The sequence below is a fragment of the Brassica napus genome, chromosome A2 (genome assembly GCF_020379485.1).
Source record: "Brassica napus cultivar Da-Ae chromosome A2, Da-Ae, whole genome shotgun sequence".
Lineage (NCBI taxonomy): Eukaryota > Viridiplantae > Streptophyta > Magnoliopsida > Brassicales > Brassicaceae > Brassica > Brassica napus.
The window spans coordinates 26,638,467-26,656,645 of record NC_063435.1 but is presented as its reverse complement, the minus strand read 5'-3'; the positions used below and the strand labels follow the sequence as shown (position 1 = coordinate 26,656,645).

At 33.8% G+C, this 18,179-nt stretch overlaps 4 protein-coding genes and 1 pseudogene across 4 annotated transcripts; 3 read left to right on the top strand and 2 right to left on the bottom strand.

Moving 5' to 3' along the window:
- Positions 1-2,370: 2,370 nt before the first annotated feature.
- LOC106414633 lies at positions 2,371-4,327 on the top strand (annotated as a pseudogene).
- A 1,674-nt stretch (positions 4,328-6,001) lies between these two features.
- Positions 6,002-7,817, top strand: BNAA02G30710D. The gene is made up of 3 exons (XM_013865768.3): positions 6,002-6,315; positions 6,919-7,145; positions 7,324-7,817. Exons 1-3 carry the CDS (start codon positions 6,151-6,153, stop codon positions 7,703-7,705), a joined length of 774 nt encoding a protein of 257 aa, XP_013721222.1. The 5' UTR covers positions 6,002-6,150; the 3' UTR covers positions 7,706-7,817.
- Positions 7,818-8,398: 581 nt separating this feature from the next.
- Positions 8,399-13,981, top strand: LOC106414645 (importin subunit alpha-1). Its single transcript, XM_013855265.3, has 6 exons — positions 8,399-8,626; positions 8,712-9,032; positions 9,438-9,787; positions 9,858-9,936; positions 12,494-12,622; positions 12,702-13,981. Exons 1-6 carry the CDS (start codon positions 8,414-8,416, stop codon positions 13,206-13,208), a joined length of 1,599 nt encoding a protein of 532 aa, XP_013710719.1. The 5' UTR covers positions 8,399-8,413; the 3' UTR covers positions 13,209-13,981.
- Positions 13,982-14,067: 86 nt separating this feature from the next.
- LOC125580685 (putative nuclease HARBI1) lies at positions 14,068-17,081 on the bottom strand. The gene is made up of 2 exons (XM_048745622.1): positions 16,195-17,081; positions 14,068-15,484 (listed from the first exon to the last, which is right to left on the bottom strand). The coding sequence occupies exon 2, from the start codon at positions 15,474-15,476 to the stop codon at positions 14,178-14,180; it is 1,299 nt and encodes a 432-aa protein (XP_048601579.1). The 5' UTR covers positions 15,477-15,484; positions 16,195-17,081; the 3' UTR covers positions 14,068-14,177.
- On the bottom strand, positions 16,588-17,499 carry LOC106414657 (glutathione S-transferase T3-like). The gene has a single exon (XM_013855273.2). The coding sequence runs from the start codon at positions 17,497-17,499 to the stop codon at positions 16,588-16,590; it is 912 nt and encodes a 303-aa protein (XP_013710727.2).
- Positions 17,500-18,179: the final 680 nt, after the last annotated feature.

Here is an 18,179-nt window from a genome sequence, read left to right as displayed (position 1 = left end):
ATTTTTCAGTTTAAGTAATTTAGTCCTATTGTTTTTATTAACTTTAATTTTCAAAATATTATACCACTTTGATTTTACATCATAATTTTCTTGTGTTGCATTTTTAAAACATTATAATTTAGCGTCTATGATTTCGTCATTAGTAAAATTATTATTTGAGTTTCAAATATTTATTTTCAAAATGTTGGTCAAGAGAAATTTAGAAAATTACCCAACTATTTTGAGCTTGGAAAATTATATGACTTTTGACTTTTTTGTTACTAAAATAATTCAATATTTATTTGAAAAAACTTCAATTTTTGGTAAGATTTTTTTAATTTTCTCAGAATATTTTTTATGATTAAAAAATAAACACTAAACTTATAGTTAAAACTTATTTCTTATTAGTATCTTTAATGAATTATTAAATTTTCAAATAGCATATTTTGTAGGGAAATTGCCACAAATACCACATTCATAGTACCACTTTTCATGTTTACACTAACCACTTTTACCCTCACTTTTAATGAAGGGTAAAATACAATTATACCCTTAGGGTTAACTAATCTAGACTTAGGGTTTAGAGTTGAGGAGTGGGTAGGGTTTTTGGAATGTGAAATCTATGATTCTAATAAATATATAAATACTTAAAAAATATATAAAAAATTTTAAAAAATAGTTTCAAACATAATTTTCGTTTTTCAAAAAGAAACTTGAAAAAAAAAATAAAAAAAATTCAAAAAAATTTTTTTTATAAAAAAGTTCGAAATTGAAAAAGTATAATTTGAAAACATAAAAAAAAAATTTATTTTTTTATTATTTATTATTATTATTACTAATTTTTTATTTAAATAATGATTTATTATATATATATAAATAACAAGGGCATAAGAGTCTTTTGCCACTTAATAAAGAATGTATTTTTGAAAATGTCTCATTAGTGATGGTAAAAATGAAAAGTGGTACCATGAAAATGGTAAACATGTAATTTCCCCTATTTTGTAAACAAAACTTAAACCAAAGGTTAGTTACATACTATTATATTTCTTATATAATCAGTTTAGATATATATTGTTATGATTTTCAAAATAAATAAATAGATAATATATTGTTGTAGATATAAAATTTTAACATATGTTAACAATTTTATTTTTGTATTAAAGTATTATATAATTTTTGAATTTTAATTGTTTTAAATGGTGAAAGATATTTTAAAAATTTTAAAGGGTGAATGATATTTTATTTATTTAGTTAAATGAAAGTAATTAAAAAAAATATTTCATTTACTAACATATTTGATAGATGTTTTCTCAACATATTTGTTTTAACTAAAAATAAATTTTAAATTTACAGTTAAAATTTGTTTATAATTAAAATTCTTATAATTATTAAGATTTTTAGAAATGTTATACATTTAATGGATTAACTAGATTTTGACCCGCGCTTAAAAGCGCGGGATTTTTTTATTGATAAACTTATTGGTTTTTAGTTCACTAATATATTTAAAGCTACTCGTTCGGTTTCGATTCAGTTCTTTTTGGGTTTTAGTTTGGTTTCGATTCGATTTTTGATTTTTTTATTAAAGAAATATAGGAACTGTTTAGTTATTTATAAGTTTGAGTTTGGTTTCAGTTTAGTTGTTTTGGTCTTTAGTTTGTTTTAGATACCAATTTTAAAAACCTGTTAAAATCTTGAGTTCAATTCGGTTCTGGTTTGGTTCTCGCTTTAAGGATAATCTTAAATAATTCAGGTAAAAATCATATTTTTATTTTTGGATGAAATATCGGATAATTCAGATAAATTTAAATATTTCTTATAAGAATATTTGAGTGATTCAGTTTTTTTCTGTATTAATAATTCACATTTTTATTCACATTTTTGAGTGATTCACATTTTTCAGTATTAAGAATATCTATACTATTGAACAGATGTAAACATTTGTGATTGTTATTGCGGTTTTGCACCTTGCGTGGATGTGAAGTATTAACGAACCTATATTGTTTGAACCATTTTATTAAGGGGGATTAGTTGAACCATTTTGTAAATATATTAAGGTAGACAAAATTTCATTGACCATATATTTTATACACTAGTATATATATTTATTATTTTCAGGATTTAGAGTTTAGGATTATCATTCCACATATATACACATTTAGGGACACTGCTCTAAAGTTGACAAATATATAACTGTAAATCATTTTAATATAAACTCCATGGACTATATACAAATATAAAAATCAATATTGTTAAACTTGTGTATTCAGTAGGTCTAATATGTGTATTTTCAGCTTTACCAGTCAAAACTATGTGAAGTCGTGAACCATAAATTGTTAAAACCGTAAGTAAATATTTTTTGATTGCATAGTCTACATGTCATGTGTTTAAATAATGATAGTCCACTCGTGAATCTCACAATGTTTTGTTTACGTGAACGGAATGAGTATTATTTATTATTAATTAATATATAGCTAATTATATTTTAGGCTATATTGTAGATATGATCAGCAAATATATAAGTATAACAGATGGTTTTGATTCATGTCACAAAAATTTAAAATATTTTATTTAAAATAAATCTTAGAAAATTTAGGAAATCTAGTTATATCACCTATTAAATTGATTAAATCATTGTTACATAAATATATGGTAATATATTGTTAGTATAAATTTAAGATAAGACCAAAATATTAATAGTCTAGTGAAAAGGTTTAACAACCTTTTATAAGTAGATTTTTCAAGACTGCTTCCCTTTTAATAGTATAGATGTAAATAATCAAATAGATGTAACTATAGTTGAAATTTGTTTATAATTAATATTCTTATGGTAGACTAAAATTGTAATTCTCTTTTGATAGAGAAGATTATTTGCATATCTTGTCAATTTAGAAACGTATAGAATTTGTCAGACTCAGATCCAATCATTCAAAAAAGAAACGAAAACGGAAACAAAGTGAAGGGAAATATCGAATGTACTGTCCTGATCCTGTGACCATTATAACAATGCAGGCGCAGCGATTGATCACTCTTGGAACTTAAAAAAAAAAAAGTAATTAAATCTATTCTATTAAAACACACACCTATGTATATAACCATCCATATATATGTAAAACACACACATACTATTAGTTAAAAGCCACTGTGACACAATATGTAATTTAACTGATTTCCGAAATTTATATTAATTGTCTCACGTGTGTGATTGTGCATATATTTTCTTTTGTGTGTGTGTAGTTGGTCGCTTATTGCAAAACATCTACCCGGAAACAGACAACGAAATTAAAAATTATTGGAACTCACATCTCAGCCGCAAAATCTACTCCTATGGAGTGAATAACGATAACAATACCAAAAAGAAGAAGGGAAGAACTAGTAGGGCACAATGGTAACTTCGATGAAGAAACACAAGCAAATGGTGACGGCCTTGCAATGTTTACCACAGTCGAAAGACTTAGAGAGTGAGACCACTGATGTAGGGCACAATGGTAACTTCGAAGGAGAGTCTTTGGAGCCATACGAGTGCATGGTTGGATGGTGATGAGATGGAGCGGTTCATGAGTAGCTTCGTCTGGGAATGGGAATGTTCTAATGAAGAGGCTGTGATTGAAGTGAATCATGATGAGTCCGGTCAGAACAAGGTGTGTGAGAGTGGGGACCTAGGTGGGGACAATAGTAGTTGTTGTGTGGATTTACTTAAGGAAGATCAAGGGAATCTTGGGAGCAAAGTGACTGATCATGACATGAGTGTGCAAAAAGAAAGTGATAAAAGTGTATTGAGTTCGAGTTTAAATGAAAATGGTGGTACAGATTGGTGGGTTGGTCTCTGTGATACTTCAGAAGTTGGGTTTGGTATTGATGAGGAGTTGCTTGATTGGGAGTTTCAAGATAGTGTGACTTGTTGTCAAAGTGATGATCTCTGGGATCTCTCAGATATTGGAGATATCACAATCCAGTGATATTACTAGCAAGTGGATCGTACAAGAGAACGCGTATTAACCCAATAATACATCGAAATCAATTATAAAGTTCAGTATTTTGTTTGGTTATAGTGTTTCTTGAAGATATGTAGTAGCTTGTTGGAGTGTGAGAGTTAAATAGGATAAATGTTTGATAAACGTTATGATTTTTTCCCTTTTTTATTTTCGTGATTCTTTACTCTGTTTTATTGCTATTTGTAGTTTTGTTGGATTTTCTGCTTCGTTTATATTATTGCGAAATTACTAAAATAATATAATATGACTAATATCAAAGAATATAACCTTTCTATCTATAAAGATAGTCCGATTTATTTTCAGCTTAAACTAAAATAATATGACTAAATCAAAGAATATAACCTTTCTATCTACAGTAGAACCTCTATAAATTAATACTCGATAAATTAATAATCTTTATAAATTAATAAATTTTGCCGGTCACAACTTGGACCAGTTCAAAATTTGACACAAATCGATAAAATAATAGGATAATATTTTTTTATAAAATTCTATGTAAATATATGTTCCCATTAAAATCATAAATTAATAATTTTTATATATACGTATTTTATATAAGTAAGAGCATATTACTATATTGTTTTTTTATATTCCCAATAGAATTATCTTTATATTTTCTTAACACTTAATATATTTTTTATGAGATTTAGTAATATTATATCTAAACCCAAATTAAAGTTATATGCAATATATATTATATACACCAAATAATATAATAAAATATAAATGTAAAATTTCATAAAATAATAATTAATGTCTATACACTAGAATCAAATAATCTTCTTACCTTAGAATAAATATATCTAAAAATAGAGAATCTAAATAAGGAAATTTTTATAAATTAATAAAATTTTAAAGTTCCAACATTATTAATTTATAGATGTTCTACTATATAAAGATTATTATACGTTTTAAGAGGATTATATAATAACGTATATTGTATATGTATAAAACAATTTATAATAACTAAAAATGTAAAATAACAGTAATATTGGTAAAATATTGTTTTATAATTTATAAAAAGATTAATATCATTTTGTTTCGAGGTTGTTAGGGTTTGGCGGTTAGCTATTGCTACATGTGATTTTTGATCAGTCGTAGTTTATTGTTTCTTTTCCTTTGCTGGCGCACAATTGATTGCAGTGGCTAAAATGTGTTTAATAAAAAAAAAATTGTTTCAAAAAGATAGTTAATTACAGAAATTAATGCATTGTTAATTAAATTTGATATATTTTTTTAATAAATGTGAAAATCTTAAAACATACTCCACATTCTTACCAGCTACTAGTAGCAGAATCTTGTAACATATAAACAAACAACATTTAATTGTAGGTCATAGTAGTAGGTGACATCGACCTTGAAACGAACGTAGCTTAAGTGACTCTTCACGCGGTTTCACGTTGTGGTTAATTTGGAAACTCTTCACTATCTTTTTCTTTATGGATTTTTTTTTGGTAGAGTGGGTTACAGTTGAGAAATCGCACTTTCTGTAATGATCCAGACTCATCTTCGGGGACGTAGATTTGGATAAAGCTTATAAAGTGAAACAAAGCATCTACGCGCCGAATTTCTGATGTTGTAGGAGATGCTGGACGGATAACGTGGGGGCTTAGCTAGTATGCGAATGTCTCCGATGCAGCCACACAAAAAGCGGCTGGAGATTGCGTAAACAACAAAACAGATCACGCAAGCATGATTGTGTATTCTTAAGTAATTATTTATTTTCAGGATAAATCAAAATGTACAATACCAGTTTCAAAAATAATTGTACAATACGATGTTCATGTGTGAACACAAGATTGATACAAAGTAGATCATGTTCTATCAGTACGTGTACTGCATGAAAAGAATCATCCACCTATGACCACTAACGAACTCTCGTCACATTAAATATTTTACACATCATCGTCAATGGACATTACACCAAAAGAATTTACAGTATTTAATCAAAAATATGAAAAGGAACCTTCGAATCTTTGGCTTTTAAGCAACCTTTGGCTGAAGCGATTCTACAATTCCCCTCTTCTTTTTAATTTATTTTATCAAACATGCTCACCTTTTTCTTTTCCTCCCACTTTCAATGTCTCTCATATATAGATGTAAAAACAATGCAAAGTATAATTAACTTTCAAAACATGAAACTTCGATTTTTATCTATGAGACATTGACAACTGCAGGCATGTCGAGAGCAAGAGTACGAGCTGTGACCCATCAAGATCTTGTTCCAAATCCTAAAACCACCGATCTCAGCAGCAAAACCGGTATTTTCGTAGTGGTTTTGACCATACTCTTTGGCCTCTCCTGCTTTGTTCTCTGTCTCTATGCCGAAGCCACGAGATCTCAGGTAATTTTTATGGATGTACATACATTAAATTTCTCTTTTAATTTGATCATTTGTTTTTATATTCATATGTTTACTATAGTTTTTACTAGCTAAAAACAAAATTAAAAAAACTTGTTACTTTTTACAAAGCATTATATAAAATATAAATTATATATTATTAAACAAATCATAAATAAGTCTACATGTTTGATTGATTATACTATCTCTAATAAACAAAATTTACATAAAAATGTGAAAACAATTTATATTTTGAGACAAAAAAAAATACCTCTAAAACAGTTTATGTAATAAAAAAATACTGGTTTACATCGAAACATTACTTATGACTTAATCCCGGGTAGCCCACTTAATTGGAGAGATTGATTTGATTTTATAGGCTTTGAAACATGTGTGTGTGTTGCATGACACATAATTTCAAAAGGCCTAAAAGATGTGAAGACCATACTTAAGTAGTTAAATTATGCAATTGGTCAAATCAGGAATATAACTTATTACCACATGGTTTCGATAATTAGGTTTCAGTCCATAGTATATAATGGCCATTACAGCCTTCTCCTGGTCGGTCCAAACTATTTTTTTCATTGACTTCGAATTTTCATGTAGGCGACATGGGGAAGCAAAACGTGCGTGTACAACGGTAGCGGTAAAACGCCGTTGTTGTGCGGTGCGATCGCGTTCGTGGGACTAGCGGTGGCGATGGTGGGCTTGCACATGTACTTACTAATAGCAGTCACCACATCGTCGCCACTTGTTCTGGATACGTGGGATCCTGACTCTGTTCCTGCGAAGACACTCACTTTTCAAGCAGCCTTCTTCTTCGTCTCAACGTGGTAACTAGACTTGATTATTCTAACGCCCCAATCAACGCTTGTTCCATTTTGTATATTTTGTAGCGATTGCACGATGTTTCTAGTTATAATCCTAAGTTTACAATTTTGTAATTATAGTGCTATCTTTTGTTTTTATTTGTGTTTTTTTTGTTAAAAGTACTTTTTTGTTTATTCAAAGGCTTTGCTTTGGTGTTGGAGAGGTTCTACTATTGGTGTCACTTAGTGTGGAATCAGGACATCTAAAGAACTGGTCCAAGCCAAAACCTAGTTGTCTTGTAATCCGACAAGGCTTGTTCTCAGCCGCGGGTGTATTCTCACTTCTCACCGTCTTTCTAGCCGCGGGACTTTACCTAACGGCTCTTCAAGCACATAGAATCTCCAAAGATCTTGAAAATACACATAGAGAAATTCTCGAAGCATCAGTTCTTTATGCATCTCCTCCCAGATCACCCACGAATCGGATGGCTACGGTGGCTCGAGAAGGTCCTGCTACCGTTAGAGATGAGTCAACGTCTTTGGGATACCTTGTTTCTCCAAAGCAACTTCCATATATAGTCTAGTGCTGTAAAATGTATATACTAATTCACACTGTTAATGGATAAATTTTATTTAACATTTTAAACATTATACCAAAAATTTTCTTGTAAGTGCAAATAAAACGAAATTTAAATTTATAATATTATTCACTGCGTGTTGTTTGCTATGTTTGGACCACATAATTAGAAATATAGCATTTAATTTAATTAAAAAAAATAAGTAAAATGTTTTTAAAAAAGGGAAAATAGAGAAATACTCTGAGATAGCACTAAAACACTTTTTCAAAATATATCTATATCTTCTAAAATAGCCTTAATCAAAGCTTTTTTTAAAAAAAAAATTTTTATTTAGATTTGAGTTTATTGATTAGGATTTATGGTAGTAGCTAGAGGTAGGGTTAGAATAATGATTTAAGTGTTTGGAGTAATTTAGTCATTATATCATTTAATTAGTGCTATTTTGAAGATTTTGTTCTATTTTGTCATAATTTTTTTTATCTTAGACATTTGCCAAAAGTAAATATATTGAAACGATCTATAAAGAAAGATAAATAAAAAAATGAAATATAAATAGAACTTGTTTAAATTTGAACCGTTAGTCGCTTGTTGGCCTTTCTTGCATTCCACTCAATCGCAACAACCCCTTTTCCCTCTTTCACTTCCTTTCTAGGGTTTATCTTCAGTGAGTGATTCACCTTCTCCCGAGAGATCGAAGAAGAGAGAACGAACAATATGTCGCTGAGACCCAACGAGAAGACCCATGTCCGTCGAAACAGCCACAAGGTGGCTGTGGATACAGAGCAAAGCCGAAGAAGAAGAGAGTCCAATCTAGTCGAAATCCGCAAAAGCAGACGCGAAGAAATCTTGAAGAAGAAGCGACTCCATGTTACGCAAGAAGCTCCTCAAGATCCCCCTCTTCCTTCCCCCGACTCCATTGATAAGATGGTAAGCCTGAGTTACACGATCTCACACGTTCTTGATTCATTCTCCGTTGAATCTTGAGTTTCTTGAATTTGGTCTTGTGATGTAGGTGAGGAACCTCATTGGTCTTGTCGCTGGAGTTTTGTCAGATGACCGTTTATTGCAGCTTGAGTCTCTTAACCAGTTCAGGCTGATTCTATCGACCAGCAAGAATCCTCCTATTGGCATGGTGATAGAATCTGGTGTTGTGCGTCGTTTCGTTGAGATTCTTAACAAGGACGATTCACCTTGGCTTCAGCTTGAGGCGGCTTGGATTCTAACGAACATTGCTTCTGGGACACGTAAGCACACGGAAGTGGTTATTGATCACGGCGCTGTTCCAATCTTTATCAAGCTTCTTGCTTCCCCTCATGAAGATGTCCGTGAACAGGTACTGTGTACTTATGTGAATATGAATCCTCATCATCCATACAGGCCCGGCTCTTGACCATGGCGACAGGGGCAGTTGCCCTGGGTCCAGAGAAAATTTTAGTGCTATTTTATTAATTTTAAGGATCTATTTCAAATTGTTAAATGATTAAATATTTAATAAAATTATAATAAAGAGTCCATAATTAACTGCAAATAATTTGTATATAACAAAAAGGCCCAAAAAAATTCTGTGTTTCACTTTTATATAATTTTTCCGTTAAAAGTTTTTTTGTTGGTTTAAATTAAGGAACTACAACAAAAAAAAAATATCATGAAAAGGCCTATATTTAATATTTTGCTTAAGGCTTTTAAATTTTTTAAGACGGCACTGCATCCATATATGTGTTCACACGTTAGCTTGTAGGCTGTATGGGCGTTGGGTAACGTTGCTGGTGACTCACCACAATGCCGTGACTACGTTCTTGAATGTGGTGCAATGATGCCACTCTTAGTTCAGCTGAACGAGCACTCTACGTTGTCCATGATTGGAAACGCCACGTGGACGTTGTCTAACTTTTGCCGTGGCAAGCCTAAGCCAGCGTTTGAACAAGTCTCACCTGCTCTCCCTGTATTAGAACGACTTGTTCGTTCCAACGATGAAGACGTCTTGGCTGATGCTTGCTGGTCACTTTCGTTTATGTCTGATGGTGGAGAAGAAGAGATTCAAAGTGTGATTGAAGCTGGTGTTGCCCCAAGACTAGTTGAACTTCTCCTGTTAGTAACTTCCTGAAAAAGATTTAACCTACTTGTTCCATGTTTGAGTAATTAACTTTTTTTTTTGTAGACATCCTTGTCCAAGTGTGGTTTCTCCTGCACTTCGCACCATTGGGAATATAATTTCTGGAAATACTCAACAGACTCAGGTATGTAACTCATATTCTATTTATAGAAACCTTCTTGAACACTTCTTTGAACTTACTATTTATGGAAGAAAGAATTACATTGAAAGGCAGTTTTAAGTTTTCTATAACAGAATAAGACAGTTTCTTCTACCAAAGCAGTTTATCCTAACAGCTTCCTTTTTGTCTAAACAAACTAGTTAACTTGCAACTAACCTGCTGACTAAATAAACCATTGTTTTAGCGGGAACTAATCTCAACCACTCATCTATATACCATTTCAATGGTCCAAATTAATTCTGAGATCTGTGACAAGACTTATATCTGTCTCATATCTCAACCATTGGATCTTCTTTTGTACATTTTATACGGATGGCCCAGATTAATTGGTTTAGATAAAGTCACAGTCTTCATCTTCTTTTATTTTTTTTTCCACGGTTTTGCTGCTTTTTCTTTTTCATAGTTTTGCTCACGTCAGAATTAAGCTGATAGAAAAAGGTTTGTTTTCTAAGCTCCTTCTAACAAACTTACTTATCCAATAACTAAACATGCTTATCCAATAACTTAATTTGCTACCTTTTTTTTTTTTGCAGATCTCCCATGGCAGATCACTGTCTGGTTATTCCCGGAGAGTTTCCTTTCTCGCCATAGTTCGAGAATCCGGAGACGATTACGTTGGTGGAGACACTGAGGTGAATTCGTTCGGCACTCCGTTCCCGTTCTTGTCGTAGCTCGCGAACGAAACGACTGGCCGTTCCCGACATTGGCCTCATGAGTGTAGGTCTTGAAAGACTGAGCCTTTCCGTTACCGCCGTCGGAGTACACCGTGAATCGGCTCGTCGGGTTGTTAACGGTAGTTGGTGAATTCTCCAGTGCCGCCGGTTCCTTAGGAGTTGAAACTCTCCTCCATGTCCTTGTTGTTGTCGCCGTAGACGGTGAACTTATCGTCGTGACCGGCGAGGTTGCGGCTGTACACACGTACAACATATCCATCCACACCATGTTCATGTGTACACCCAGTATATCAAGAGAAGATGATACAAATTGGAAGAAAGATCTGTATTTTCCTCGGTGTACACCAAAAGGAATGTCCACATGTACAAACCGGATCGGCGTATTCACGTACATCAAGAGAAGATCCCTCCACACCATATTCACATGTACACAATTTATATGCTTAAGCTTATAGGTTTAGATTTATCAGCGAGACATGATTCAAATACATGTGTACACCAAGAATATATAATAATGTACATGTGTATAATAATGTACATGTGTACGTTACAGAAACATGATTCATACGTCAATAATGTAGATACGAATTGAAGTACATTTGGATAGTAAATTTTGTGTACATATCTACATACAAACATCATTACAATAATGTACAGAAAAAATGATTCATACTTCAATAATGTACATATGAATTGAAGTACACGTGGATGTGTACATAGTGTCGTGTACATATATTTACATACAAACATCATTACAATATTGTACACAAAAATGATTCATACTTCAATGATGTACATATGAGTTGAAGTACACGTGGATAGTAAATTTTGTGTACATAGTGTCGTGTAGATATGTCTACATACTTTAAAGGCGAAACGAGCAAAAAACAAAAACTTAACAATTGTTGCTCTCTAGTTTTCACTGCTACGAGATAAAAATGAACACTAGAAATTTGGAGATGAAATTAAAAAGTCGTTTTTGCAACTTCAAAAATCTGAAGAAAAAAAAGATTAAAAATCGAAGGACCAAACATGCAAATATCAGAATCTTGACCATTGTTGCTCTCGAGCTCAAACTCTACGACGGAGAGGACGAGCCACAAGGACTCCAAACGGCAAATGAAGGTGGATCTAAGGGCTGTAGCGTTTTGCGGTGATTCTTCGATGACAAATGAGGCAAGAGTGATGCGTAGGTGATTTGCCATTACGGTAGGCGCTAGCCGTTACGGTAGAGCTTAGCGCGGTGGAGTGATGGGGAGGCGATGCTTCAACGACGAGTCGGCGGTGAGCAGCAAGTTACAGACCAAACAACACATTGAGAGGTTAGAATTCACAATTTAAAAGTCTGGGTCGCAATTGAAAAAAAAATGGCATATTTTAGAAATGTGTGGCCAAAAAAAAAAAAAGAACTTGAAATACCAAAAAAGAAGACATTATGAAGGCACGTGGTTTTTTTCTCAGATAATTATCTAATTTAATTTATCTTTCTGCCTCGGGTGCACCGCACACTCTTTTTAAAACAAAATTCAAAACACAACCACACATAAATATAGATAACTGGAAAAGAAGCGCTTAGTTAAGCTTTTTTAAGGGTAAATTAAGTCTTTTACACCAAAAACTACCTCAGTATAACAAAGTGACTTATTTTGTAATAAAAAGACAGAAACTGCCTCTGGATGTAAATCACTCTTTATGGAAACCTTCTTGAACGCTTCTTTGAACTTATTTTAGTGTGTGATCAATTGTGGAGCGTTACCCATTCTATTTATGGAAACCTTCTTGAACCCTTCTTTGAACTTACTATTTATGGAAACCTTCTTGAATACTTCTTTGAACTTATCCTTCAGTGTGTGATCAACTGTGGAGCGTTACCCATTCTATCCAAGCTGCTTACTCAATACTATACGAAGAGCATAAAGAGGGATGTCTGCTGGACAATTGCAAACATCACTGCGGGCAATAAAGAACACATTCAGGTGAGCAAGTCTCTTTTGCTTCATCATCACATGCATGAGTTTTTTTTTTGCTTATAAGTGCTTCTTTATATGACAACAGTTAATTATTGATGCAACTATGATTCCAAGCTTGGTACATCTTGCTCAATACGCTGAGTTTGACATAAAGAAAGAAGCTCTATGTGCAATATCAAACGCCACCAGAGGTGGTTCTCATGAGCAAATCAAGTACTTGGTGGAGCAGAGCTGCATAAAGCCTCTATGTGATATCTTGGTGTGTCAAGATCCAAGTGTCATCTCGGTGTGTCTGGACGGGTTAGAAAACATTTTGAAGGCTGGAGAGGTGGAGAAGAGTACAGGAGGACAGAGGAACTATTCTCAACTGATTGAAGATGCGGAAGGGCTAGAAAAGATTGAGAAGCTGCAGAGTAATGACAACAATGAGATCTACGAGAAGGCGGTGAAGATTCTTGAAACGTATTGGGTCGAAGAGGATGATGAGGAGGCACAACAAGAAGATGATGGAGGTGATGATTGTTCTCATCTAGGCATCCAATTTGGAAGGAAACGAGTTCAAGTACCTCATGGAGGATTCAACTTCGGTTGAAGGTAATTTAAACTTACAAACTGTTAGAAAAGTCTTCTTCGATAGGATAATATTAGATTCATCATTGTTTTCTCACTTCTTACTTGGTCGCTAACTATAAGTACATTGTCAATAAAAAAAGGTGTTGAGGTTTAGAGTCTACATTGTTTTGAAGTTTTGGGGTTATTAATTAGAGTTGTTATCTGTATAAACTGCTGTTTATTTTAGTTGAAAATATTTCATACAAAGTTACTCAAATCCATGAAATCTGATTGGTGGTTGATTATAGAACAAACAAAAGCTTTGTTAGGATAATTGGAAGATGAAGTCATTAGTTATGGTTACATATTGCTCTGCTGCAAAACTCTAATGATAAATATAAATATTTTTCACCTTACACCATTCAGAGAAGAGAGAGTGGTGGTCCAGGAACATGTATGTGTGTGGTTCCACTAAGGACAAATCAGTCGTCTCTTTCTTTCTTCCATGTCAATTTCAACATTTTAAAAACTATTTCGAGTATTGTCAGTCTTTGACCATATAATTGATAATTCAACATTACATACAAAAGCACTATCTTATTTGGAACCATGCAGAATAATTATGTATGGACTGAATCATCCCTATCTACCTGGCCATACTCCTTACCACTCGTGCCATCTCTTTAGTTTGTTTGTTTCTCTACATAACTAATCCATCATTAGAGCACTTGCAATGGTCATCCCCACATTGGGATCCTTGGGAATTGTTTATTATAAATTTTTTTGCTTTTTTTTTTTGTTTGAACAGTGAAGGACTCGAGTCCAAAAAAGCTCGTTCAATGGTGATCCCGAAGACGGAGTCCTTAACATTAAAATATTATTATTTTTTTTTTAAAAAAATTGAAATTGAAAATTTATTAATTGCATAATTAAAATAAAAGGTACAAGGATTCAATTTAAAGATACAAGGATTAAAAGATACAAGGTTTAAATATAAAGATACTAATTATTAATCTTCATCGCCAAATTTATTCCAAATGTTTTCGATCAAATCATTCTTCAATCGTTCATGAGTTTGCCTATCACGAAGATCATTTCGGTTGGGAAATATATTATTGAGAATTGTCGGGATTTCGTTTAGTGTAGGGTTTGCGTTTAGGACCTCCGAAGTTCTGGAAGATTCTCCTTCTTCAAATTCTGAAATATCGTACCGCATTGAATAACCATCTCGTTCATCTTCAACTATCATATTGTGTAGTATGATACATGCTCTCATTATCTTCCCTATCTTCTCTTTGGCCATTGTACGAACCGGGTTTTTCACAATCGCAAACCGAGCTTGCAATACTCCAAAAGCCCGTTCGACATCTTTTCGGACTGATTCTTGAACTTGAGCAAATAACTGTTGTTTAGGACTTTGAGGGAGTGCGATAGTTTGGATAAATGTTGACCATTTTGGATATATACCATCTGTGAGGTAATATGCCAACTTATACATGTGGTTGTTGACCATGTACCTCACACTGGGAGCTCGACCTTCTAAAAGGTCATCAAACACAGGAGATCGATCGAGGACATTAAGATCATTTAAGGTACCTGGAAGACCAAAAAATGCGTGCCAAATCCAAAGATCTTGTGAAGCTACGGCCTCTAGAACAATAGTCGGTTTTCCGTGGCCACGGGCGTACTGTCCTTTCCAAGCGGTTGGACAATTTTTCCACTCCCAGTGCATACAGTCAATGCTCCCGACCATCCCAGGAAACCCTCGTTTCTCTCCCATATCGAGTAGTCGTTGAAGATCCTCTGCTGTGGGTGGTCGCAGATACTCATCTCCGAATAACTGTATTATCCCATCAGTGAAATGATGTAAACAAGAAAGTGCAGTGCTCTCACCAAGTCGGAGATATTCGTCAACCGTGTCAGCCGAATTTCCATAAGCAAGTAGACGAATTGCTGCCGTGCATTTTTGTAGTGCAGTAAGACCCCACCTCCCCGTTGCATCTTTTCTTTGCTGAAAGAATGGAAAGAATTGTTCAAGGCCATCGACAATACGCATGAATAATCCCTTATTCATGCGGAATCGGCGTCTGAAAGTTTGTATCGAATATGTCGAATGGTCGTCGTTGAAGTAGTCATTGCTTAGCTGGTGCTGTCCTCCTTCGCGGTGTCGTTCAGTATAGCTACGGGTTCTTTGCGGTATGGGTTCGGCCTCCACTATATCGTCGTAAATTTCGTCAATGAAATCTTCGATAATATCATCCAATCTCTCCTCGATTTCATCATTTTCATCAGATGAAGATGACGACATTGCTTATCCTGGTGGATAAATAATAAGTTGCTTAGAAGATTTCTTATATTTTGAATTTTTCTACTTTTACATCTTTTCTATTTTTTTCTTATAAGTTAAAAATATTTAGATTATTTCTACTTTTAAATCTTTTCTAGTTAAAAATATTTTGAATTTTTCTACTTTTAAATCTTTTATATTTTTTTCTTATAAGTTAAAAATATTTAGGTTATTTCTACTTTTAAATATTTTCTAGTTAAAAATATTTAGAATTTTTCTACTTTTAAATCTTTTCTATTTTTTTCTTATAAGTTAAAAATATTTTGAATTTTTCTACTTTTAAATCTTTTCTAGTTAAAAATATTTTGATTTTTTCTACTTTTAAATCTTTTCTATTTTTTTCTTATAAGTTAAAAATATTTTGAATTTTTCTACTTTTAAATCTTTTCTTATTTTTTGGTAGTTTGGGATTCTAGTTTTTATAAATGAAGAAAATTCTAGAAACAAAGTGAGAATAAATATAGCCGTTCTTATAACTGATACAACTAGTTAAAAGTTAAAACATATATTAACAAGCATGTAAAACTGAAACAAAATGCATGTAAGCCATATGAAACAAAATGCATGTAAGCCATATTAACAAGCATGTAAAACCTAAGATGCCAAAGACGATAGCGAGCAAAATGCATGTAAAACTGAAACAAAATGCATGTAAGCCATATGAAACAACAACCGAAACCTGATTATGGTTATGGTACAGAGAAGCAAGTTGATGAGATGGATACAAAGGATTGAGAGAAGCAAGTAGCAGACAAATATTACAATGGTTTTCGTTCCAAAATATTACAAAGGTTTTGATGATAAGGTTTTTGATGTTGAGGAGAAAGACATACATATCCGAGTACTTATACTACAAGAAGGGAAAACCCGTGACTTATGAGCAGGAGCTACATGCCAAAATGCTCTCAGTACTCTAAATCCACCCGTGACAACTCCCGTGACCTCAAAGAACTACCTGCAACAACACGTTTAAAAAATGGTTAGTTTAGCTGTAACAACTAAGCAAGTACACACATCACACAACAAGTACTAACTTTTCCTACAAGTGACCTCAAAGAACACACAGTACACATCATAACATTTCAGACATAAGCTTCATTTTTAGTGTTGTTTCAATCTCAGACAATGGCTCTTTCTTGGCCAGCAAGCGATCAAGGACTTTATTTCTAGAAAGTTTTTCCTTAAGTTCCAAAACGCCTTGTAGCTTAGACAACTCCTCATCTCGACCACTCTTCTTCTTCTTACTGGCACCTTTCGCAGCCTTTACCCCGACGGGTCTATCCTCATCTTCTCCAACAACATTTTCTTCTGGTCCGTCAAGATCCACCACCGGCCTCCGCTTTTCCTTTCCACCATCCTTAGCCATATATGTGGAGGCCCATTTCTGCTCATGCCTGAGCTCTCTCCAGCAGTGATCGAGTGTGAACTTGGTATCGTACTTGGTGAAGAATATGTCGTAAGCAGCTTTGATCACATCATCATCATTTTGGCCGCTTCTCTGCTCCCTCAGCGCCTGGTTGTAGCAACCAGTGAATCTGGATACTTCATGATTGATCCTAGACCACCTCTGCTTACAAGAAGTAACCTCCCGCGGTACTTCCCCAACGAGCTGAGGGCTGGCGTTGTAGTAGTCTACAATACGCTTCCAGAAAGCAACATCTCTCTGCTCGTTGCCTACGAGAGGGTCCTTACTGGTGTTAAGCCAAGCACCAATAAGGATCCTATCCTCTTTGGGTGTATATTTCCTTCTATCTGGAAAGGTCTTAACAGACTCCTCAGGGACTTGCCTACGAGACTGACCAGGGACTTGCCTACGAGACTGACCAGGGACTTGACTAGGACACTCAGGAGGGATTTGGCTAGGACACTCAGGAGAGATTTCGCTAGGAGAATCATCAGGAGCTTGAGACCCGAGCCAAAAAGGCTCGGGTGATTCAAGATCTACTGGGATTTGACTGTACAGAAGGTGTCTATAACCCGACATGGCTGTAAAAATGCTCTGTGTTACTCAAGTAGTTACACAGAGCCTTAAGTAATACAAGTTCTAATTTATTATACAATAACACCCTATCAAATCTGAGCAGTTAGGAAGATAGGAAGCAAACTAAAAGCAATTAACAAATAACAGCTATTTAACCAAACACCATTCAATAAATCCTATGTACTATAACAGCTATTTAACCAAACACCATTCAATAAATCCTATGTACTATAACAGCTATTTAACCAAACACCATCCAATCAAATCACACGGGTTTTTATCTACCTACAAAAATCATTCAATTAATCTACAAAACTATTGGAATTTTTTTTTTACGGAATATACATTGTCAAGTGATAGAAAAGAAAAGCAGAGTACCTTTACTTTTTTCGCCATTGGACAGGTGATAGAACACTCCCCATTGAAGCCTTTGAAGCTACTCCTGCAAACAAGTAACATTAGGCAGTCAAATGTTTTAATACAAACGCATAAACTGAAAATGAAATCCAAATAAGTCGAGAACTTACCATGTAGAACCAATATTACCAAACCTATGACCACTAGCAGGCACACCATTAGCTTAACTCGTGTGGTATCCTTTCCTGCGTCGTACACAGTCTTCTCTAGCAGCAGCAGCTTCTGCTCTCTCTCTGCAACTGCTTCCTTAAGCCGTCTTATCTCCG